The sequence below is a fragment of the Magnolia sinica genome, chromosome 7 (assembly GCF_029962835.1).
Source record: "Magnolia sinica isolate HGM2019 chromosome 7, MsV1, whole genome shotgun sequence".
NCBI lineage: Eukaryota > Viridiplantae > Streptophyta > Magnoliopsida > Magnoliales > Magnoliaceae > Magnolia > Magnolia sinica.
In genome coordinates this window covers 49,656,449-49,682,977 of record NC_080579.1, presented here as the reverse complement: position 1 = coordinate 49,682,977, position 26,529 = coordinate 49,656,449, and the positions used below count along the sequence as shown (strand labels likewise).

The following is a 26,529-nucleotide window of genomic DNA, read 5'->3' as shown; positions in this document are numbered from 1 at the left end:
TCGACACGTGCTCCCACTTCCACATCGGGACACTCAACGGCTGCAATAGACCAGGGGGTCTCTGATGATCGGCCTTGACACGCTGGCATGTGTCACACTCGGCCACAAAACTGGCGATCTGACACTTCATCCCCACCCAAAAATACTGTCGACTCATATCACGGTACATCTTCGTCGAGCCAGGATGGATAGAAAACCGGGACTGATGTGCCACAGTCATAAGATCTCTTCGTAACTTAGGAATATCTGGGACACATAATCGGCCTCTGAAGGGAAGTCCACCGTCTGAACCAATCTGCCAATCTGTCTGACTCTCGGATGCTGCCTCAGCCATATATCTCTGCAACGACTCATCAGCCTGCTGAACCTCGATCACCATTACAACAAGAGAGGGTTGAATCGACAGGCTCGATAACTGCACGATAGAAGACTGTAGGCCAAACTCAAAATCATACTTTGTTATATCCTCAAGCATCTGCCACTCCTGAATCATCATATGCGCCACCAGGCCTCGTGGCTGACGGCTGAGGGCATCCGCCACCACGTTCACCTTGATCAGGTGGTACTGAAAATTAAAGTTATAGTCCTTCAAGAGCTCCATCCAGCGCCTTTGCCTCATGTTCAACTTGGATTGTGAGAAGAGGTACTTTAAACTCTTGTGGTCGGAGAAGAGCTCGAACCTAACCCCATAGAGATAGTGCCTCCACACTTTGAGTGAGAAGACAACTACAGCCAGCTCCAAATCATGCGTGGGGTAGTTTAGCTCATGGATCTTGAGCTGGCGAGACGCGAAGGCCACTGGTCTCCCTTGCTGTATTAGGACAGCACTCAAACCAATATGCGAGGCATCGATGAATACAAAAAATCCATTACTCCCAGAGGAAAGAGTGAGGATAGGAGCGGACGTGAGGCGGTCCTTCAACTCCATAAATGCTCGCTCGCAGGCGTCGCTCCAAATAAACTCTGTGCCCTTCCGAGTCAACCTGGTCAACGGAGCTGCAAGAAAAGAGAAGCCCTCAATAAAATGCTGGTAGTAGCCCGCTAAACTAAGGAAACTGCGGATCTCGAATGTGTTCATGGGCTGGCCCCACTGACGCAGTGCCTCAACCTTCGAGGGGTCCACTGTGACATCGTCCCTCGTCACCACGTGACTGAGGAATTTCACCTCCTCCTGCCAAAACTCACACTTCTCTAGCTTCATATAGAGTTGATATGTGCGGAGGGTTTACAACGTAACCTCCAGATGCTGCTCATGCTCCTCATGGGTCCTCGAATAGATCAGAATATCGTCAATGAAGACGACAACAAACTGATCGAGATACGGACAGAAGACCTTGTTCATCAACTGCATGAAGACCGCAGGTGCATTGATCAGTCCGAAGGACATGACTTGAAACTCAAAATGACCATAACGCATCCTGAAAGCCGTCTTCGGAATGTCCTCCTCTCGGACCCGAATCTAATGATAACCGGAATGCAGGTCAATCTTCGAAAAGAAGTGTGCACCCTGCAGTTGATCAAATAAATCATCAATCCTTAGGAGCGGGTACTTGTTCTTGATTATGACCCTGTTGAGCTCGTATTAATCTACGGAGAGCCTCAATGAGCCATCCTTCTTCTTCACGAAAAGTACCAGCGTTCCCCATGGCAAACTGCTCAGACGAATAAAGCCCAACTCGCGCAACTCGTCCAACTGCTTCTGCAGTTCCCGCAACTCTAACGGTGTCATATGATACGGGGACTTCGAAATAGGCATGGTACCAGACACGAGATCAATCTGAAACTCAGTGAGTCGGCTAGGCGGTAATCTTGAAATCTCCTGAAACACATCGGGAAAATCACAAACAATCGGCATCTGATCAATATAAGCAGCAATAGGCTCCTCAACGGTGCAGGACATTAAGCAAGACAATGGCTCTCCCCAGGCTCTGCAACGAACTGAAACTGCGGCAAGCCTAGTATACAGAATGTGACTGTCCTCGTGCAGTAGTCCAAGATGGCGTGGTACTCAACAAGCCAATCCATGCCCAAGATAACGTCGAAATCTGACATCGGCAGCAGATATAAGTCGGCGGGCAAGAAATCTCTCCCATTAGCATGGGGCAAGACGAACAGAAGCGGCCTAATACTATAGTCTTCCCCAAATGTGTCGATACGGTCAACCCCTCTCGAGTAGACTCTGTCAGCAATCTAGTCGAACGACAGAATCCCTCGGATATAAACGAGTGCGAAGCATCAGAATCAAACAAAACTCAAGCAATGCATGTAGAGACTGAAAGTATACCCTCAACAACCCCTCTAGATGGTTGAGGATCTTGCTGGACCGTTTATAATCTAGCCTGAGCCGGCTGGGGAGGTGCCCGTCCCCTTTGAGCGTGCTACTGCTACTGTCGCTGAGGTGGTCGAAACTACTGCCTCTGCTGCTACAGCCTCAAAGGCTGGTGCTAATACTGCTGCTGAGGTGGCCTCAGTGGTGGGGGCTGCTGTCGCTGTTGCTGTGGGGTCTCTGCTGCTAATGTGGTGGAGGCTGTTGTGGACCTCTCTATTGTTGCTGCTGGGGGCGGGGATACTCCCATATATGGTGTCTCGTCTCACCGCACCCAAAACAGGTGCCTGTGAACTACCTCGGAGGTGGTGCTGGAGGTGTTGCTGACACTCGGAAGGCTGGGCGACCTGTGCGCCTCTTCTTCTTCGGTCGACGCTGCTTCCAGTCACCAAAAGGAGCCTGCCTCTTCCAGTCTCTCCTCTGACCACGATCAGACTGAGAACCGACCCACTCAGCCTCAAAAATCTGTGCCTTCCGTACCAACCCCTCAAAAGTCGGGAGCTCATGCCCAATAACACGACCTCGAAGACCGTAACACAAGTCATCCTCGAATCGGCGGGCTCTCCGCTCCTCATCATTTACTAAGTACAGCGTAAATCTGGACAGTGCTACAAAATGAGTTGCGTACTGAGCCACTGTCATATCACCCTGCACCAAGGCCTCGATCTCCAACGCTCGCTGTCGTTAGATGTAATCAGGAAAATACTGTCGATCGAACCGATCAACAAAGTCCTCCCAAGTCCACACGAAATCGACACCTCTTGCTCGGGATACTGATGTCCACCAGTGCTCAGCCTCACCATGGAGAAGAAATACTGCTAATCGGACTCGCCGCTGGGTTGTACATTCCATTGTATCGAATATCTTCTCCACATCGGCGCGCCATATCTCAGCTACCGTCGGGTTTGGGTCACCCTAGAAACGCGGGGGATCGAGCCGTTGAAACTCTCGAAGGAGGGCACTTGCGTGCTCCTGCTCTACCTGGGCCGGTGAAACAACGGAGTGTCTGCCCTACCCCTGAAGTGTGGCCGTCATAGCCTGCAACATCTGTTGTAATTGGGAGGCACTCACGGATACGGTCGGATATGCACCGGTCTCTGATGGAGGAGCAGCATCCTCAGGATGGGTGGTAGGAACCTCTGGTGGTGGAGTAGGGATCGTAGGTGGTAGGGCGGGAGCTGCAGGTGGTGGAGTGGGAGTCTCAGGTGGTGAAGCAGGAGTCGATCGTGTCACTCTCCTGTGCAGCATATCCTACAGAAAAGAGCGAAGGCGCCTATCAACTTTGAAAACTCTCGAAGGCACACACGTTAAGGGTCTGAAATCAAAGATTGTTAAGCTATCCGAACTTCGGGACTTAGCCATTCATAGCGGATATGTAATGTTGTTCTTAATTATTCCCAAGTTATGCCCTGATACCAACTTCTGTCACACCCCAAACTTGGAAATCAAACTCACAAAATTCCTGATCACTGAATTCGGCACCGACAGCCTCCGTAGAACCCCATTCTCGGCTCCCAGTGCCCATTTTCCAGGTTCCGATCCTGGGATGCTACGAGGCGGATTTTCAACATCAGTTTAATTCGAGCATAACCAAAGGCATAACCCACAAACAACAACCAAAAACTCCATCATATTTTCACTATGATAAAAAACTTTACAAGTACAACGAGCATAAAGGGAAATACAATGATAATGGACAAAAAGCTCTAAAATGATCTACTATGAGCTCCTGCCTCAGCATTGCGGCGGTCCAACGTCACCTGCACGCAATGGTAGTGCATAAGCTTATGAAGAGCTTAGAGGGTGGTGTAAGTGTGTGTGTAAGGTAGTAATACAATTATGTAGTATTAGAGTAATGTAGAATATGTTGATGAATCCATGAATGCTATTAGTCGTACCAAGGCCATGCGGTGCAAGGCATGAATGATGTCGGTCATTCCAAGGCCATGCGGTGTGAAATGCAACTCAAGCATGTGAATCCTCATCTAAGTCTACATATTAATATAGCTCAACTCTACAATATCACCAGGGTTTAGTACACTGTGAACCAGATTGCGGCCCCATCGCGCGCAATAAGGTGAGTGGAAGAAACCTTACTATCCGCCTGACAATATTGGGCCCAGCTCGTCGATAGCGGACCCATTCCTTGAGCTGGTCAAACTCAACCTAACTTTGCCCCCTCCTCTCGGGTGGGTAAGGCCGCACCCCCTTCCAACCGACTACGACACAATGGAAAGCACGGTCATCTAATAATCGGCACTTGACGCTCCTGTACCCACTCGGTCTAGACGTTAGAGCAACCTCCTAGTACCAAAGGGTTTAGGGACTTTCACTCAGGGATATCTATAGCACCCCATATAGAACAAAATTTTCAGTATCCAATCCTACCAACCATGATATGCCTGTGGAGACTACGACCCTGATGTCATTAGGGCGTACAGTAACCATGTCACGCAATACAAGATGCATGAATCATGCAATTCAGTCATACAACAAATATGTGTGTACCGAGCGCTCGTGTGGGCAACTTCCCTTATCAGGGAATTCATAACAATCTGTCCAATGGCATGTGCTATGATCAATCACTCATCTCATCACAAGCATGCAGATGATGCGTATGGACATGTATCATGATGCTATGTTGTCATATACTCATAATCGGAATCGAAAATCGAAATCGGTAATCGGAATCGATAGTCCGAATCGATCCATCACATACGGCAAATGGAGCCCACTTATTTGGGTTAACCTACGAAGAGAATGGGCCTAACAAGGCCTAAGGGAAGGTCACAATGAGGACATCTAACCATCATTCCCCATCAATGTGGACGTCAAACCAACATTGCTCCCAAGGAGTGGCCTACATAAAGAATTCATACACAATGTAATGGCCACATTGGGCCTCGCTCATGCGCATCACATGCATCGCACCGGGCTGATCAAATGGGTCAATCAAATGGGTCGATTGTATATCAAATTGGGCCTACCCTTAGGTATTTTGAGATCCGACCTATTCATAAGTTATCATAGAGATAGATGAAATGAAAATAATTATTAGCTTAATTGGAAACAACCGTGGCCCTTAGAAGTTTGAACGGTGGATGTCACGGTTCACTATTTAAATGGTGGGGCCCACTTGAACTTTAGATCATATTCACCTAAATTCCCATGCTGTAAAATGACCTCACAAATGGTTGGACGGCATGGATACAACACAGGCATCATGGTGGGCCCCACCGTCCAAACAGTAGATGGTGTGGATAAAGCATATACATCATCAGGGCCCACACTACGTGGATGAAGCACATACATATGGAGTGGGTCCCACCATCAGATGGACAGCGTGGGATATAAAATACGCGTCAAAGGTGGGCCTGCGGCTGCTGACATGCAAAGAATAACTGAATAGCCGTTACACGTGCAGCATCGCTGCCATACAAAGGGAGAGGTGGGTCCCATGGATACCACCAATATATAATATTGCACAACAGTTGTGTGCATTAAAGAGAGAGCAGGGGGTATGTAGTACACGTAGGGCCTGCCCTCTCATATTTAATATATATTTAATATATAAAACAAACAACTGCTGCACAACAGCTTTTCTGCATTTAAAAGAGGGAGGTGGGTCCGCCGTAGGGCCCACCACAACAAGTAATATAATATAATATTATATTATTTTATATATGTATATAAAAAATAGCAAACGTCCAGGCCGTCCATCTGGATGCTGAACAAAACACATACGCCCAGGGGCCCACCGTCCCATCCTTGATGAATGAACTGCTGGATGAGAAACACATACATCTGGTGGGTCCCACCTTCACACGTGTCACACGTGTGGGGTGGGCCCAAGTAAGTGGATGAACGGTGTGGTGCACATGGGCTCGTCAGATGAATGGATGGACAGCGTGGTGCAAAACATACAGTAGAGGGCCCCACATCCAGTGCACTGCACACGTGTAGGCACCTCAGGTGGGTCCCACGTGCAGGCCACCCTCACTAGGGAATCGTGCCAAGACCTCAGCATTGCAGCGAAGTATCTTTCACCCAGCCTGCCAGTTGAGCTAGGGATTTGGGTGTGCACACGCACCAAGGAAGGCCCTACACAGACATGTGTCCCACCATCCACGGGTGATGGATGGTTGGATAAAACACATGCTCTATGGTGTGGCCCATCAAAAAGGGTGGATGGCATGGATGGGTCTCATGGGCCCCACCATCAGCACACACTTCACTGTGGTGCACCCTCCATTCCACTGTCAGTTAACACTTCACTGTTGGTGCACCCCACATCAGTCCACTCTTCACTTTTAGTGCACGTCAAGCGTCCCTAGACGCTGGAAAGTGTACATACAACACAAGCATCATGGTGGGTCCCACATGGTCATGGCCCCTCTGTTTTCATCACTCTAATATTGTGTTTCTCCTATATCCAGGCCCACCGGATGACCAAGATAAAACGGATGGATGACACCTATATAAAAGGGCATGATCAAGGCGGGCCACACCGTTTTGGATGGGTGGGCAGGGTGGATGATATCATGCATTAAGGTGGGCCACAAGCCATCATACACAAGTGAGAGAGAAAGATAGAGAGATCGACGAGGATGGAGGGGCCCCGCCACTATGGGCCCCTCTTTGATACAAAGCCTACATTAAGGTGGGTCCCAATAGATATGGACGCTTAAATCAAACAAATGAATGAAAGACAAAAATCTAAAATCACCCACCGCCTTCTTCTTGCTCCCTTGGCTTCCTTTGCTCCTTAACTTCGATTCTAATGGAGGAGATGGAGTTGGATGGTTGAGATGGAATATGAGGGGGTAGGAAGTGGGCCATACACAAAGCTCTCTTGGAGGAGAAAGAGCTTGGACGTGTGGTGTTTTCTAGCTTGAGAAAGAGAGTTTAAGAAATGAAAATGAGAGAGAGAGAGAGAGGGTTGTAAAGAGAGAAAGTGGGAGATGGGTGATGGATGTGGTGGGTGATGGATCTGTAAGAAGTTTTTTTGACTTTTGTGGTAGATTGTGTAAGAAGGGGTATGGGCTTGTAAGAAACTTTTGACTTTAGGGGTTGCTTGGGGAATGGTGAGAGGTGATGTGTACTTGACATGTACTTGACGTGATGGGATGGATTGGTTGATTGATTGATGTGATATATTGTAGAGATTCTCTCAAAATTCACATGCGCGGCATTTTCCTCGCACCGAACGCTGACCCACATCTCCTGGCCAGAGTATCGGATCGGCGCGTGAGACGCGACATCGGAACCGCGGCGAGAGCGCGGTCACAAGGGTACAAGTCTCGGTTTGAGTTGATTCATGTTGACGGCGTGTAACGCAGGGTCGCACGCAAATGCCGGTTAAGGGTCGAAAGTTGCCGAAATTTGACTGGGAAGACCACGGAAGCCTACAGAATGGTACGGTTTAGGATACGAGGCTAACAGGGAGTGCAAGCGAGGGCATGCATCATTACGCATATCATTCCTGCATTAACAAGAGTAATTAGGATATGACTGTTGTACTGCTTTATCATTACTGCTTGACTGAATTGATAACATGTTAACCTTTGCCTTATAGTACCACTGAGTTGATCACTCACTCCCACTCTGGGACGGTGTTTTAAAACAACAACTAGAACCTGATTTAGATGCAGGTTGTGATGAGGCTTTCATGATGGAGCCAGACTTCTTCGATGAGGCAGAGGAGTTCTCCTACATTCAGCTCTCAGGCAGGTCTATGTAGACCTAGGGCTGCGATCGCGGGGATTACAGAGATAGTGGATTAGTGAACATTTACATTTCGATATTTTGTACATTTTAAAACAAACATATGTATATACTCAGCCCAATAGCACGATCATACTCTGGAGGTTGTGAAACAGATATATATTTTGTAAATCTATCCCAGTCTTCCGCTTGCTTAATTATCTTAATTCTGGAGTTTGATATGTTGATTTAGTGTAATCTCACTCATGTTTAAGGCACTAATATGGTCAACATTCAAACATCATTATCTATGTTGTATAAGTGATGCGTTAGAACTCAGGAGTTGAGCTTTGCTTGACCCCTGATTTTTGGGGCGTTACATATGGTCCACTTGAGCTTTGGATATTCATCAATTTTGGGTTCAACTACTAAAATGATATGGAAAAATGAATGGACGGCATGGATAAACCACATGCATTCAAGGTGGGCCCAAACAAAGTTTACTCACTACGGTAAGAGGATTTGCCCATGTACCACACAAATCTAGCAGTAGCTAGCTGTAGCTACGTGTCGTGCGAAGACGAGCACTGACGCTCCTTGACCTCCGAGTTGTACAAACGGTGAGATCAAAGTTATATGGCCCCACGGTGATGTATTTATCATATCTACACTGTTCATATATTTTTAAAGATTATAATAAAGCATTATCCAAAAAATGAATCATATCCAAAGATCATCTGGACCACACCACAAATAACAGCTGAGAATGATTTTCACCATTAAACAATTCGTAGGGCCCAGCATAAAGTTTATTTTCCATCCAATCTGTTCATAAGGTAACAGAGGCCTGTATTAAGAGGAAAAACAAATTTCAAATTAATCTAAAAAGGGTTTCCATGGTAGATGTTCAATCACCACAGCTTTTTTAAGTGTGGTCCACTTGATAGTTAAATCTGTCTTATTTTTCATCGCAAGGCTTAAAACGAGCTCGTCATATGGATGGACGGTTTGGATATAACACATACCCCATGATGAGATCCACAGAACTTGCTAACGTTACACCATGCACGACACTTTCGTGCACAGCACGTAACAACTGTTAGCGTGCTGTGCACGTCAACACTGCTGTACTCCTCGAGCTCCGAGTTGTACGAATGGCTCAAATGAGATTCACATTACGTGGGCCCCACAATGATGTATTTATTATATCCATATTGTTTATCAAATTTTCGTGATTATTTAAAGCATTTGGGAAAAAAAAATGAATCATATCTAAAGCTCAAATGGACCACACTGAAAATAGCAGCGAGGATAATGATTTTCACTGTTAAAAAAATTGATTCATACCCAATCTGATCCGACTCGATTTCCTTGACCGAGTCAGACTCGGTTTGGGTCGTGCCAATCATGCAACGGATCGGTTCGGGTCAAATGTCCCGGACTCGGTCTCCAATCGGATCGGGTTCGGGTCAGCCAGGTAACTTTCGGATCCTACTCGGTCCTATGCCCAGCTATGTCGATGATACGGTACGTGGCTGCCAAAGTCTGGATAAGATACCCCATCTCTAACTTAATTTTTAAAGAGAAACCATCAGTACAACAAGCTTATCGTACAGCACACTTTTTGTGCCAAGTTAGTACACGTGTGGAACATCCGATCAATCTAAGAAATTGGGCTTACCATGAATATCCCATGAAATGAAAATTGAACCCATCCGATCGTCAGGTGTGCCAAACCATCGATGTGAATGGACAGCCAACAATCAAACCGGCCATACAGTTTTCGCCAACATCATGAATGAACGAGGCTTATGTTTCACTTGATGCGACGGACAGACCCACCGTTGGAAAAGGTGAGATGTCCTAAAGATGTGAAACATTGTTTGTATCTGGGCAATACTGATGGAAGCGGATTGCCTGCGAAATGCCTTCGAATCAAGTTCCTGCGTGCGCTGGAAAGTTGGGTGGAGCCCACCATGATGTTTTTGTTCAAGCCACCCTGTCCGTATGTTTAAACAGCTCATTTTAAGACCTGAGACAAAAAATGAGGCGGTTCCAAAACTAAGTGAATACAAGGAGGGGAAAGTGGTAAAGAAATGACTGCCAAAAGAGGAAAATATGGGGAAAGAAATGCTTGCCTTGAAACCTTCAAGCACTCGGTGGCTGGTGGTATGTCCTCCGTCGGCATTTACCATTATGTATGTGTTTCATCCATTCCGTCCATCCATTTTTACGGATCATTTTAAGGCTTGCTTCCAAAAATGAGAAGGATATAAATCTCACGTGGAACACACCACAGGAAAACAATAGCGATTGGATATCCAGTATTAAAATCCTTCTAAGGCCCACTATACTGTTTATTTGACATCTAATCTGTTTATTAGGTCATAAAGACCCAGATGAAGGGTCAAAACAAAGATCAGCTTGATCCAAAACTTTTATGGCCCCCAAAAAGTTTTCAATGGTCAATGTTCATTCAACACTGTTTCCTCTAATGTGGCCCATGTGAGATTGGGATATACCTCATTTTTGGTCTCATTCTATAAAATTATCTAAAAAAATAGATGGACAGCATGGATGTAACATATACATCATGGTGGTGTCCACAGAGCACCGACCATCAGCCACCGGGCTGATGGCAGGGTGAGTAGCCAATCCGTATCCGGCAATCCGCGTCCGCACCGGATAATATCTCATATCTAAGAAAGTGAAATACAAGCTGGATGGTAGTTAAGATAGTCCCGCCTAGCTTGGAAAGGAGTCTTCTAAGAAAGCTATCTACAATCATTGTGACGGGAAAGTAAACAAAAAGGTTAGTGGCATATTCCACCAAAACTACTTGCTCTCCGTACCTTTCTCTCTTTCCCTTTCTTTGCAGTTACCAATTCTTCTTATCTCCTTCTTTCTGCGGTCTTCTAACGAGAATGGGATTGCCCATCCGTCTAGTTCCGATATCAGTTTCTGGATCATCCTCCTCAACGCACAAATAGACAGCCTGTCTGAAAAAATGCACATACATAGCCAGATAGATGGAACGAAAGATAGAGCTCTTCTTGAGGAAGAAAGAAAGTAAAACGGAGCTATGGTGCTGTTCGGCTTGTTTAAGAAGAAGATTACTGGTGTTGGCATCGACAAACCAAAGAGAAGATCGATCCCACTAACGAGCCTAGCTTCTGTCGAATCTTTAACACTACCTCGTGTTAGTACTCTTTCCTTCTCTCTCTCTCATGATAAGGCCAAGTGGCTGGTTGGATTGATAATCTGAACTATTCTTCTTACAGTTGTTGACGTCGTCAGTATTGGGAAGTTGCACCATTCAATTTCCTGTTTGTACGTTTCGTAGACTTCAAACATGGTTTTGGTGGTTCACCATCAAGGGACAAAAGCATTTGATGGGATTCTTGTTCAGCTGCCCATTATCAGTGTGACTCACCAGATAGATGGTTCAGATTATCCGACTACACCAGCCCCTTGAGCCACTTGTACGGAAAAAATTAACCTCTTGAATGTAGCATTTGAGACATAAGAAATGGTGAAGAAATTGTGGGTGTGTAGAGCAGGTTCAGGTGATTGTTCTGAAAGCAGATTTGGGGTGCGTCGATTGCCAAAAGAGGTTGGCTCGTGTTGTTTCCAGAATAGGCAGTAAGCTTTCTTTCTCAGGCTTCTATCTCATGTTCTTTCCAGATGTGGTATGCATTCATACTTCAAAACTCGAAACTCAGACTCTACTCGTTCACCGAGTGGATTAAGCTTGAAGACTCTGACCAAGTCTTTATTTAACTCAACTGTATAATTAAGAATTAAATATAGATACATTTATAATAATTAATATTAAATATTTTATGTGACGTAATTAAAATTGCAAAAATAAAAATATAATAATTAAGAAGCTTTCTCCACCAAAGATGCTTGGTTACCAATTAATTTGTTTCTTCACTCTTTTTTATCCAAAGAGAAAAAGACCAAAGTGATTGTATGAATGACTCGGTCCGAGTCAATGTGAGTGGAGCAAGTCGACAGTGGGAGACGTAACTAGTCTTGTATAGTTCAAGTTTACATAGCTACTCGACCCATTTCTTAAATGGATCGAGTCAACTTGCTTGGGTTCGAGTCGAGTCACTGATTTTCTAGACTATGCATATATCAACCCACTATGACTTGATTACTGTCCAAAAATTCAGTTTGGTTGAACTATATATCCTAACCTCTTATTCATAAATATATAAGTCCATTGGATATTTTTCATTTTAAAATGCCAAATAAAATGTCAACCAATATGATAGTATGATAATCAAATAAGTCATTTTTAATTTTGCAGTAAATCTTAACTACTATACATAATTTGGACGGTTTAATTTGAATTACTTATATGACATGTATATATGCAGTTTTTAAGCAATTTTTAAGTGCCTGCGTATCATCCATCTCATTCAACCAGAGGATCGAAGTTGTTTGCTTTACAAAGTGTTGCAGCTGACACATCCACACTACACATTGATTGTAAAACTAGTTATTCTTGTCAATACTCAGAACTCAATCGTATCTGTTGGGGACAAAAGACACGGAGTTCGGAAACTCGGACTCTATGCCTCGGTCGCCATTGGATGTGTCGGATCCGGGGCATGGTTTACTGAACCGAGATAGGAGTTGAGCCGGCTCGGACTGCACATCAGCAATCCGGGCATGCATCGGGCCGATCTTCTTATCGGATCGGCCAGCACAAGATAAAGCCTCATCCCGAATATCCTGGGACAAGATCCCCGACCCCGAAGCTCACGGGATCGGACGAAGACTGGGGATAGGCACGATCCCGTCTCCGTGATACCAGGAGAGGATCCCGCACACGATATCAGGAGAGGAATCCTCGTACAAATAAATGCTCCAGCAGCTATAAAAGGAGGACCTCCCTCGTCTGGTAGGGGAAGGCAAAAAACTCTATCTAAAAACCTCTCAATACGCTTAGACCCAGAATCCAGGCCTGACTTTGGCATCGGAGGGTCCCCTGCTTAAGCCAGGGTCTCCTTTGTCCTCTTTTTGTGCAGGTACACGAAGGTCCTAGAGGGCGAACCAGATAACTTCATCAACAGTTTGGCGCCGTCTGTGGGAACGGTACAAAGAACCATCTCATACCTCTATATTAAGTTCCATGGTGATGACTAGAAGGACGGTCCCAGAAGAAGATTTGAATGAGATTGCGATTACAGGGCCAGCGGGTCCAGTCGCGGTCCCCGCAGCCCGGAACCCACCTAACAACCGCCAACGAGGGGCGACCAGGACAAGCAACAATCAGCGGGGTCGCAACGACGGGCGGCTGGACAAGGAGGTTCAAGAAATCCGGTCTGATATGAACATGATGAAGCAGATGCTGGAACGAATGTATCAGCAGCAAATGCAGCCACTCCCGCATCCTCAAGGGGAGACAACGCACGTACCGCCTGCGGCGGATCCTCAACCTTCCGCGCCGCAGTCTTTGCGGCCGAGCCAACCCCAAGGCGAGTCAGAACCATCTCCAGCGCAGTCGGCCAACGCTTCCCTGCCCCCGACCGATCTTCGACATGAGATAGAGCGAAGAAGGCGCAACCGCCCTTCCATGGAAGGCACGGCCGAGAGCAGTGAACCTTGGAAAGCCGATATTCAAAATTTTAAAAGAGAAGTGCGGGAAGAAATGGCGAAAGAGATGGCAGACATAAAGCATAACCGGAATATGTACTCGGCCAGATCCGAAGCAAAGGTGTCCCCCTTTGTGGACTCGGTAATGGAGGCTCGGTTGCCCGAAAGATTTCGCTTACCTCAAATCACTCCTTTCACCGGCAAGACCGACCCGACGGAGCATATCGAATGCTTCAGAACCTATATGGAACTCCACGATGCCTCGGATGCAGTAATGTGTCGGGCCTTTTCTCTTACATTGACCGATGTAGCTCGACTGTGGTTCAAACAGTTGAAACCAAAGTCCATCAGCTCATTCGTTGAGCTGAGCGACGCCTTTCTCATAAACTTCATCGGCGGTAAAAAGAAATTGAAGCCCCCTGCACATCTGAACAACATAGTTCAGAAGCAGGGAGAGCTATTGAAAGATTATATCAAGCGCTTCAATTTCGAATCCCTTCAGGTTTGAAAACATTCAGAAGAAACGGCTCTCAATGCGCTCATGCAAGGAGTTAGAGATAAGCCATTCCTGGCATCTCTAGACAAAACTCCGCCTGATACTCTGGCGGAATTTATGGTACGGTCAGATAAGTATGCAAACGCCGAAGAAACGCGAATTCTGCGTGAAACCAAAACTTTGGTAAAAGAGTCGGCCAAAAAGGAAGCCGACTCGGCCGGAGGAAGGAAACGCAAGGATGATCAAGCGCATGATGAGCGAAGGTCAGGCAAACGGCCAGATCGAAGATTTTTCGTATATACCCCCCTGAATAAGACTCAGGAACAGGTATTGATGGAAATCAAAAGCGAAGGCTTTGTCAACTGGCCCAGTAAGCTCAGGAGTAATCCTAATCGGCGGGACAAGGATAAATACTGCCATTATCACCATGATCACGGGCATAACACAAGTGATTGCCGACACCTAAAGGAAGAGATCGAACGACTCATAAGGGGCGGCCGACTCAAAGAGCATGTGGTTAAAGCTGGGATAGCTGAGGGACGTCCGACCGAGAGTCAGCCTATGGAAGAAATCCGGACAATTATCGGCCGCCCGCGAGGTGGAGGCGACTCAAACAATGCTCAAAGGAATCACGCGAGGAAGCTCAATCAGCCTAAATCCGAGCTTATGATTATAGATCGGCCACCAAAGGAGAAGAAAAGGGAAAGATATTGCATCTCGTTTACAGAGGAAGATGCCCGAGGCATCTATCACCCCCACGATGACGCATTGATTGTCACCCTGACTGTCGCTAACCGAAAAGTGTTCCGAATACTCGTCGATACGGGGTCATCTGCAGACGTGTTATTTACTCAGGCGTTCGAGAAAACGGCGATCGAACGATCCATGCTAAGCCCAGTTCGGACCCCGTTGACCGGTTTTTCCGGAGGACAGGTACTGCCCGAAGGGATTGTCTCGTTACCACTCACTGCTGGTAGTGCCCCACATCAGACGACGATGATGGTTGATTTCTTGGTCGTCGATCAACCCTCAGTATACAACGCAATACTTGGCCGACCTTCATTGAGCCTCCTCCAAGCCGTGGTATCCACATACCATCTTTCACTGAAATTCCCGACCGAGTCGGGAGTAGGAATCGTCAAAGGAGACCAGCAAGACGCGAGGCATTGTTACATGATAGCTGTAAAGGGAACCGTCGACAAAAGTCCGATCAACATATCAACGATCGAATCATTGGACCCTCGGGGCGAGAATTATGAGCGAGGGCAGCCGGTCGAAGATCTTATCTCAGTTCCGTTGGTCGAGACAGATGAATTCAAGACGGTACGAATTGGCTCGTCTTTACAGTCCCCCTTGAAAGAAAAGTTGATAGCCCTGCTCCGTAGGTACGCCGACGTATTTGCCTGGTGTCATGAAGATATGCCCGGGATCGACCCCTCTGTGATGACTCACCGACTCAACATCGATCCATCATATCGACCGATCCGACAGAAGCGACGACCGCTCGGCCCTGAACGATACGTCATCATTGAAGAAGAAGTCAATAAACTCCTCTAGGCTAATTTCATAGAAGAAATACACTATCCAGAATGGGTCGCGAATGTCGTGCTTGTAAAGAAATCCAGCGGGAAGTGGCGAGTCTGTATCGATTATACTGACTTAAATAAAGCCTGCCCGAAGGACAGCTTTCCGCTTCCAAGGATAGACCAGTTAGTAGATAGTACCGCCGGGCATGAGCTCCTTAGCTTCATGGATGCATATTCAGGGTATAATCAAATTGTAATGCATCAAACAGATAAATCAAAAACTACCTTTGTCACCGACAAAGGCCTTTATTGTTACCGAGTGATGCCTTTTGGCCTGAAGAATGCCGGCGCAACTTATCAAAGATTAGTTAACAAAATCTTTGCTCGGCTCATAGGCCGAACCGTGGAAGTATACATTGACGACATGCTCGTCAAAAGTATACACGCGGCGGATCATGTGGATGATTTGGAAGAAATGTTCCTCATCCTACGGAAGTTTCGGATGAAGCTGAATCCGAGTAAATGCGCTTTTGGGGTGGGCTCTGGAAAGTTTCTCGGTTTCTTGGTTAGTCAGCGAGGAATAGAAGCAAACCCTGAGAAGATAAAGGCTTTGATTGATATGGAATCCCCTAAAACCATTAAGGACATCCAAAGGTTGACTGGACGAGTCGTAGCACTTAATCGGTTCCTATCCAAAGCCACGGATAAATGTCTCCCTTTCTTCAAACAGTTGAAAGGAAGACAAACAATGGGTTGGACGGAAGAATGTGAAGCGGCATTCCAACAATTAAAATCGTATCTCGGGTCTCCACCTCTCTTATCAAAACCCGAACTAGGGGAGTCCCTGCTCCTTTACCTAGCAGTATCCGAGGCAGCGGTTAGCTCGGCTTTGATACGAGAATCCGAAGGAAAGCAACTGCCGGTTTATTACGTCAGCAAAGCATTATTGCCAGCAGAAACGAGATACCCAAGCTTGGAAAAAGTGGCCCTCGCTTTAATAACTTCCTCTCGCCGACTCAGGCCGTATTTCCATGCCCATACCATCGTCGTAATGACCGATCTTCCGCTTCGCCAGGTATTGCAGAAACCAGAAGCGTCCAGCCGACTCACAAAGTGGGCCATCGAACTGAGTGAGTTTGAAATTCAATACAGACCGAAGGTAGCAATCAAAGGGCAAGCCGTAGCTGATTTTATTGCCGAGGGAACACCACCAACCAAACTCCCGGTCAACGATATGCCAAAGGATGTTGTAGTTCCAACAACAACCGCTCCCCCGACCTTACCCTGCCCTATTCCCTGGAAACTGTTTGTCGACGGTTCTTCCAACTCGAAGGCAAGTGGGGCTGGGATTGTGCTGGAAACCCCCGATCATACCTATATGCAGTATGCCTTACGACTTGGATTCCAAGCGTCGAACAATACAGCAGAATACGAAGCGTTGCTACTCGGCCTCCGACTCGCCGCTAGCATGGGAGTCACGCACCAAAGTGTTTTCAGCGATTCTCAGTTGGTTGTTAATCAAATTACCGGTGCATACCAGACACGGAAAGACCAATTAAGAGCATACATGGAGAAAGCGAAAGAACTTATCAATGGATTTCGACTCTGTCGCGTTACTCGGATCCCTCGTACAGAAAACGGCAAGGCCGATTTATTAGCAAAGCTCGCCTTCGCCGATGAAGATGATATACCCAGATCCGTCCCTGTCGAATACGTCGATAAGCCGAGTATAAATGAACCAATTAGCGGGGCCATCAATATGATCGACTCGGAACCTTCCTGGATCAATCCGATCCGCCAATAAGTTGCCTGAAGATCGTATCGAGGCTCGACGAATTAAGATCCGAGCCTCCCGTTACACCATACTCAACGGAACCCTCTATAAGAAAGGTTACTACGCTCCGTTGCTGTGGTGCCTCAAACCCAGTGAGGCGAACTACGTATTACGTGAAATCCATGAAGGAATCTGCGGAAATCACTCTGGAGGGCGGTCTCTCGCCCACAAGGTCCTACGACAGGGATATTACTGGCCCACTATTCAACACGACGCTCGCAAGCTCGTCCAAAAATACGACAAATGTCAACGGTTCGCGGCAATTCCGAGGCAAGCCCCCGAGGCACTGACGCCGATGACTGGTCCCTGGCCCTTCGCACAGTGGGGTGTCGACATCGTAGGTCCACTCCCCATGGGAAAAGGTCAGACGAAGTTTGCTGTGGTAGCAGTGGATTATTTCACGAAGTGGGCCGAGGCAGAGCCATTAGCTAAAATAACCGAACAGAAGATCACCGAGTTCGTATGAAAAAACATTATCTGCCGATTCGGAGTACCCCGTACCATTATTACAGACAATGGAAGGCAATTTGATAATAGGAGCTTTCGCGAGATGTGCGACAACCTCGGAATCAGAAACGTCTATTCTTCACCGCATCATCCTCAAACTAATGGACAAGTTGAGGCGGTTAACAAGATTATCAAGCAACATCTCCGGACCAAGCTTGACCGGGCCAAAGGAGCATGGGCCGAAGAGCTCCCGAAAATTCTTTGGGCTTACCGAACTACAGCGCGAACCGCCACAGGAGAAACCCCCTTTTCGCTCGCGTACGGCTCGGAAGCCGTCACTCCCGTGGAAATCGGATTACCTTCGGCTCGAATTGCTTCGTTCAATGCCGAAGAAAATGAAGAACTCCTTGCACTCGGGCTTGACCTTCTGGACGAACAAAGGGAAGTGGCGCGGCTGCGCACGGAGGCACGGCAACGACAAGTGGCTCGGTTCTACAATACCCGAGTTAAGATCAGGAGGTTTCGAATGGGAGATATGGTTCTCTGAAAAGTATTTTCCAATACCAAGGAATTAGGATCGGGTACGTTGGGGCCCAATTGGGAAGGACCCTATATCGTCTCGGGCACCATCCGACCGGGAACGTATCGGCTAGAAGATCTAAACGGACAATCATTGCCTCATCCTTGGAACGCTGAGCACCTCAAGGTTTACTATCCTTAGTACTCAATATTTAAAAAACTCTGAACTAAGAAAGATTGAAGCCGAGTCAAATGAATAAAACTGAATGTTTCCTTTCATTCATCAATCGCATGCATGTGAATACAACATGTGAGTACATCGATAAAAATAAAAAATACAAGGGGCCCTGGCTACTGTCCTCCGGTAGGAGCGGCACCCGAAGCGTTCTCGCATATACCGGCCTCATCCCCGGTAGTGACTTCAGCGGCGGCGTCCGGATTCTCGGATTCTGAGGCTCCTCCTCCCTCGATTTCTGAGAGATCAAGGTCAGGAAAAGATTTCTTTATATCGTTGACGCATTCCAAATATCCGCTCTGGAACAAGCGGTCCCTCTCATCCTCGAACTCCGCTGACTCAAGGAAAGCTTGGACGGCTTGGTCCCTAGCCTTCTCAACCTCCCGAGTCTTCTCGTTGGCCTGCTGAATGTGCTCCGCCGCCTCAAGCTTAGCCCGAGCCAAGTCGTCTGCACAAGAAGCATGGGCTGCTAGAACTCGTCGGTTCTCTTCCTCAGCTCTGGCAAGGAGAGCCGACACCCGAGCGACCTCAGCCTGCGCTTCATCGAGGGCTCCCTTAGACAAAGCCGCCTCTGCTTTCGCGTCTTCGGCAGCTTTCCGGGCAAGGGCCGCCTCGCCTATCAGAACGCCGACCCGAGTTTCGGCTTCCTCGCGTCGCCCTTCGGCCTCCGACAGAAGAGCCTGCAGCCGATGAGTCGAAGATAACTCCTTGCTGGCCTTAATCAAGCAGGGAGCAAGTTCAAAAAGCACCCTTGCTGCATGACCGACGGTTTGCGATGAGGGGGCGTTGTAGAGGCTGATGAACTCTTTTTCGCCCCCATGGGCTAAGGCCCAGGGAACCATCCCCGACACCACCTTCTGCAGGACGGACGACCCTTCTTGATGCGTTTTCTCCCCTTTGGAGGATGCAGTCCTCGTCTCTTCTTCCCCTCTGGAAGATGCAGCCCTAGCCTCTTCCTCCTGTCTCGGAACATCCGTCGCAACGTGTCCCGAGTCGGGTGCCGCCTGAGGTTCCGAGGCTGCGGCCGCCGTCATTTCCACCATTTTTTCCGGGTCAGAAATTACGACGACAGTAGGGGCAGAAGAACTCGCAGGCTCCTTCTCCTTCCGCACCACTCTTTGCCTCTTCGGCGGCCGAGGCTCCGACAGAAGAACTGATCGCGGAGGAGCCTTTAACTTCGTAACCGCCCTAAGAGGAGGACGAGCTCCAGTCATTTCCGAGGGAGCCGGTTCGGGAGCAATCCTGAGATTGGGTCGAGCTTCGGGCAAATCTTTAAAAAAAAAAAAAAAAAAAAAAAACGAAGTAAGTCAGGGAAAATTCAGAAGATGCATGAAGATGCATTCTCAATTACCTGTGACGGCCGAATCTAGACCTGCGAGATGAAGACGCTCCGGCTGTAAAAGCACCTTCCAGGACCTATCTGCTGGATCCAACGCCCTCAACTCTTTGATCCGAGCTGAAGCACTGGAGCCGAGCTTTGGCCGCTTCTTCGGAATATCTGCCAGACACAAGCCCGTCAGACTCAGAATATTACGAAAATAAAAAAGGGCAAGGGAGAAGACCCAAGTCACCTGCTCTCTGGAACGCCCGAGGAACACGAGCCTCGCAGGACCCGGACTCAGCCGTCTCCCAGCGACCACAGGCCCAAAACCAACGTTCTCTCCAATGTTTGTTGGAAGTGGGAGGGTCAGTTATCAGGGAGCCGCCTCCGCCCCGCCAAGCAGCGAAGACATAAAAGCCGGGGTAGTTCGGGTTCACGCGCACTTGGTACAAGTGGAGAAACTCGTCAACTGTTAGCAGTGGCTGTTCCATCTCGGCCCACAACACCGCGCACCCGAATAAGTTCCTCCACCCATTCGGAACTATTTGCCCCGGGGCAATCTGAATCCGAGATAAAACTACCCGGACAATGGCCTGAAGGGGCAGACGCAAGCCGCATTGCATTGAGACTTGGTAGATCGCGACCGCCCCAGCAGGAGGATGATCCGGCAAGTCATTCGGACGGGGGAGATAGGTGATAACCGATTCGGGGATGTGATACCCGATTCGGATTCTGTCTAAATCCGCCTCAGTCAAAACTGAAGGAACCGGGCCGCTTAGATCATCCCCCGATCCTTCTCCTTTAGACTCGGCGTGTGCCGACTCATCAATAGGAACTGACCCAGAGGTTCCCTCGGCAATCAACATCTCTTCTTCTTCCTCTTCTTCTTCCTCCATGCCCCTTGGAAAATTAGGCCTTCCCGGGCGGGTCAATAAAGACGACCCACCACGAGAAGGGTCAACGGAAGCAGGGCGCTCCGCCGGAGCTTCAATAACCCTCTCAGAAAGAAAAGCAGTGTTCGCATCAACTGCTATCTCTGTCAGTAAGGAAGGCGATTCCGCAACATTCCAAAAACGTTGCGCTTCGCCTTCATCTCCGGACACTCCCTCCTGGGGACTTCGAGAACCTCTAGCTGCCATTATCGCTAAATAAAGAGGAAGGGGAGACTCACCGGAGGAAGAAAGGAAAACGGAAATGGCGAAAGGAGGCGCTGGCAGTTAAGAGAGAGGAAAGGAAGAAGACGCAAGACCGAAAAAACTCCAAAGGAAAAACAAAGCGGGAATGGCAGTAGAAGTTCGAAATGAGGGACCCCCACCATTTTATAAGATTGCCAGGTAGCAGAAGCAATTAATGGGGAAATGATTCGACGCCTGTATCGACTCCCCCACTCGACACGTGGCGCACGTCTAACTGACGACAATAATGCCCTTGCTACGTGTCCAACCCTCATTGGCGGGGTGAGCGATTTGACGGCTGACGGCACATGCGATGTCAGAAACTGAACCGTCTCCCGTCAAAGGCGACACAGAACGCATTAAATGACTACTTGTTGTCTCAGACTGAGCTATGAACCGACTCAAAACTCGCTACTCCTAAGTGTCATATGAAACACACGGAGTAAGGGGGCTTACTGTTGGGGACAAAAGACACGGAGTTCGGAAACTCGGACTCTATGCCTCGGTCGCCATTGGATGTGTCGGATCCGGGGCATGGTTTACTGAACCGAGATAGGAGTTGAGCCGGCTCGGACTGCACATCAGCAATCCGGGCATGCATCGGACCGATCTTCTTATCGGATCGGCCAGCGCAAGATAAAGCCTCATCCCGAATATCCTGGGACAAGATCCCCGACCCCGAAGCTCACGGGATCGGACGAAGACTGGGGATAGGCACGATCCCGTCTTCGTGATACCAGGAGAGGATCCCGCACACGATATTAGGAGAGGAATCCTCGTACAAATAAATGCTCCAGTAGCTATAAAAGGAGGACCTCCCTCGTCTGGTGGGGTAAGGCAAAAAATTCTATCTAAAAACCTCTCAATACGCTTAGACCCAGAATCCAGGCCTGACTTTGGCATCGGAGGATCCCCTGCTTAAGCCAGGGTCTCCTTTGTCCTCTTTTTGTGCAGGTACACGAAGGTCCTAGAGGGCGAACCAGATAACTTCATCAACAGTATCAACTTGATTTTCCACTTTCTTTCCTTTCCTTTATATATATATATATATATATATAATCTTTTAGAATTGAAGACGAGCACAAAAACCACCAACACATTGTCAATTGCTTCCATGTCTGTTCTCAGTAATCTAATTTAATTTTTATTTATATTTCTTTCCGGTAACTGGTCAGATGATTATAACCATCTGATCAATAACCTATCAAATTGACAGTCAGGATTATATGAAAAAATGTGTCCAATAAGCAATCTGAACCATCTATTTTTGGGCCATAATGGATTCCTATTCATTCTAAAGAATCACTTTTATCAGTCCTAATTATCCCATCCATGATTTCTAGAATGGATAGTCATGATAAAAGATGGACTGGACCATCTATTAAATTGGGTGTTTCAATGGAAGACCATTAAATGTATACTGGACCAAATGGATGGTTAGGATTGATCTATTGGACTCTCCAAGTGACCCGATGTGACAAGGAATTTTAAAACTTCGTATTGCTGTGAGGGAAATGAATCATTTATCTATTAAACAGGTCCAATTCGACTATTAAATTATTAATCGAATCAAATGAACATTTGATGTGAGATGATTATCCTGGCTGGTTTTCAGTTTCTTGAAGTAAGATGGTATGTATGTCATACATGTACATGAACGCAAAATCATACAAATCCCAAGGCGCATCACTGACGGAATCTCGACCCGGAATCACACCAACTGAATGATCTTAACCATCCAAGCTGAAAGAATGGATGATTAGAAATATTATAGTCAACGATAATTGAATAGGTGAAATCAGATGGTTAAGATCATCCTAATAATGTTGTTTTTGGTCTATTGTCTATCCAAAATAAGGCCCGTGAATTGGATGGTCAGAGATGCAGTAATTGTATGCCACATGTACAGTGGTGATTCAATTCCATTTAAGAGTGTTGATTAACTATGGCTGGAGTGTAGCCACCCATCTCAATTGCCTTGTTGTTGCAACAGTTTAGAGTTGAATATCTTGCCTTTTCCATCACAGATGACAATATAAATTCTGATTGCTTTTATTTTCATACGTTTAGATAGGAAGAATGCAAAATATAGATATGGAAATCCTTCCTGGGAAATTAAAAACATGAACATGAAAAGTTATGGAAAAGAATCCACAGTCCACTGTTTGTTTTACAACTATTCTCCATGGATTGTTTTACAACTATTCTCCATGGAAATATCAATACGTGTGTGTGTAATCTATGCCATTGCTTGGGAAGAAGCTCTTTATGGTGTTGAAAACCAAAGGAGCCCTTAATGGTTTGTTGGTGTCTCTATTAAAGAGAGGGAATGCCCATGTATTAAGCTTTTTAGAAGAAATCAATTCACCACTTTTTTTTTTTTTTTAAAAAGGAAAAGCATAATAATCATAATTAATTTCTACTGCTCATGTATTAGATTTTTTTATATATAGAAGAAATCAATTTACTTAATTTTTTCATGAAAAGCATAATAATGTCAATTAATTTCTACAGCTACTTCTTATAATATAATAAGCAAAAGCACCATATTCATGGAAATCAATGTGATATCTACCATTTCTAGGCTTCCCAAACAGCCCCAATGTTATAAGGGATTACAAGGAGGATAGACTAAAGAGGCAATACGTGCACCTATGCCAATAAACCCTCGTTGGTGGCTCCACTGCGAACATTTCCTAGCCCAAAAAACAGGCTGGTTCACTAGTGAGTGTAAGCTGGATATAGTTTGCTCGTCATCTTTGTTCTAACTATCCATTTTCTCATTATTGGGTGATCCACTTGATCAGTTCATCACCTTGATTTTTAGGCCAGGGCATCTCCAAAATAGACCTGACCCAACAAATGTTTCTGCTCTGGCATACCTGTTCCTGTTTTGCATACATGCCATGAATTGCCTCCTAGTGTGGATATATAGTCTTAGCACTTTGTGGCAGCTGAAATTTGTGTAACCATGGTTTGTTTCTTGAACAGCGGGTGCTGAATCCATGGAGGTGGATTTGTTGGAGAAGAAGGTAACCCTCACTTGTAGAGTTGCTGCAGTTAGAGGATCGACTATGGAAGTTGCTGCGGTCCGAAACTACCGTAACCCAAGAAAAGATGTGAAGAAAATGCTAATATTTTTCCCTCCTTGTAACTGATTATCAATCATCTGGAAAGTGGCACATCTTAAGTTTACTGCATCTGTTGGTTGTACAATTGTATTTCAGATAGAAAATGCATAGCTATACCTGTTACCGGTTGTACATTAACTCCATAATGGTCATTAAGGAAATTATGTTTTCTTACTCAGAGCTATTAAAAGCCATTTAGGAGCACTTGTGAAAATATTATCTAATGTTTAAGGGTGGAACCATAATTGACACAGGGAGGAACGTGATGAGTTCGATCACCATTTTCCTCAGGGAATAACTACTCCGAATCTACGGAGCTCTCTGGATTCTTCATAGAGCTTCCTCTAACCCACGGCGGATAAAAATAGAAGTAATTTCTAATAAATTTGAAATAAATTAATTGATGATGAAAAATGAAATTTCAACCCTTTAAATAATGAGCTAAAACCTTGGACGGAGTTTTAGACTTAAACTCCAACTCAAAAACCCTAAAAATGTGACTTGCTATAAATAGTAAACTTACTATTTATAGACAGTCACCATTCTTACTAGACTTCATGGTTTTCAGCAAAAAATAGTAAGTGTTGATGCAAAAATCTGGTCCACCCTCACCGAGCTGCTGACCTTCCGAGCACCTACACTATGGGAGGAAGGCAATGGAGACCCTGGCAAGAACAGGATACCCTCCGATGCCAAAGTTAGGCTAGGAATCTGGGTCTAATAACGTAGAGTGGTTCTGGGTGAGAGATTTTGCGTACTTGTTCCTATAGGTGGGTCCCTTATTTATAATGTTCATAGGACAGGGTGGCCTGTAATCTTAGGCATGATCTCAGCCGTTAGGTGAGATGTGCGTGAACGATGATGTTTGTCGGTTACCCTTGAATCATGGGTCGGACAGTTATTTTCCTCGTGCTTTACTAGGAGGGGATCTTGCACCTAGCTGATCTGGTCGAGCTCTCCTGGTCGAGCAAAGACGATCCGAACTGAGCTCATCTGAGCCGAGCTGTGTCGAACGGTCGAGGACAACTCGGACTGAGCTTAACAGATCTCGACTCTATTGTTCAATCGAAGATGACCTGAGCTGATTCAATCACGACTAAATCAGTCCAAACTATGGCTCGAACCTTGAAAAGGTAAGCTTAAGAAATCTGAGAGCGGGGAGGGGGTGAATAGGACTATACCAAATAAAAATTAAAGTGTTAAAATATTAATTAAATCAAAAATCTCAATCGCACTAATATTGAAAAATTGATTCAAACTAATTCGTAAGACGACCTACACCCAAACCAAGTCAGGTAGGACAACCTTATTTTACGAACGTTTGTAATAATCAAGATCTCAAACCAAGCAAGAGAAAATAACACTACATATTACAAATATTCACTACTTTTGCAAAAATGAAATTACAAATATTCTCTAAAAATGCAAAAAGTAAACACTCACCACAACACCAAGAGTTATAGTGGTTTGGTGTGTACAACAACTGTTCTTAAATAGCCATACCTACTCCACTCTCAATAATCACTATCTACGTGATATTGACTTTCACTATAAATAATATTTTCTCATGGTCACCTTAAAACCTAATACAATTATGATTTTAAAGGGTTATCACAAAAAAAAAAAAAAAAACACTTCTCTAAGAATTTTCTAGCTCAGAAAAACCAACAAATGAGATTTTCTAGTTATCTCAATAAAACTAAACTATAAAAGCAAAGTATACTTATCTTCTCCTTTGAAGATGTATTAGTCGATGTAGCCGTAAAACTGCTTATTTTGAAGTAGATTGTTCAATGTCCAGTCATATAGACAAGGGTTCAAGGTTGTAGATTGATTTTAAATACCTTCAAATCAAAGACTACTTGTTTGAATTCTTTAAGATCTCAATGAAGAGTATTTACTCTCTTTAAAAATTAAGATTCAGAGAATAAGAGATCAATGAATTAAAATAAAAAAGCTATTAAAAATTTATAAATACCGTGCAATAGCTTGACAATATTGGGGGCTTCTCGCTCTCTTTTGGAAGGATTTGATAGGCTTGAATTGTTAATTTCGGATTGAGAAAAAGCTTCTATTTATAGGTAAAAAAGTTGTTACTTCGACTCATCTAAGAACTGGTTTCCGTTCCAACAAAATTTCAAATTTGAGGGCAATAAGATTAAACAGATCTTCGACTGGTCAGGGTGCCTAAAATCTGAACTGATTC

The 26,529-nt window shown here is 45.9% G+C and overlaps 1 protein-coding gene across 1 annotated transcript; it reads left to right on the top strand.

Annotated features, from left to right (window-relative positions):
• The first annotated feature begins 10,870 nt into the window (after positions 1-10,870).
• On the top strand, positions 10,871-24,497 carry LOC131251335 (uncharacterized). The gene is made up of 3 exons (XM_058252019.1): positions 10,871-11,228; positions 11,590-11,671; positions 24,184-24,497. Exons 1-3 carry the CDS (start codon positions 11,112-11,114, stop codon positions 24,348-24,350), a joined length of 366 nt encoding a protein of 121 aa, XP_058108002.1. The 5' UTR covers positions 10,871-11,111; the 3' UTR covers positions 24,351-24,497.
• Positions 24,498-26,529: the final 2,032 nt, after the last annotated feature.

Bases quoted from the DNA above. Each gene is read 5' to 3' on its own strand.
- LOC131251335 (XM_058252019.1), top strand. From the start codon at position 11,112: ATGGTGCTGTTCGGCTTGTTTAAGAAGAAGATTACTGGTGTTGGCATC. The intron at 11,229-11,589 runs GTTAGTACTCTT...TGTGTAGAGCAG, and splicing joins AATCTTTAACACTACCTCGT to GTTCAGGTGATTGTTCTGAA. The intron at 11,672-24,183 runs GTAAGCTTTCTT...TTTCTTGAACAG, and splicing joins TGTTGTTTCCAGAATAGGCA to CGGGTGCTGAATCCATGGAG.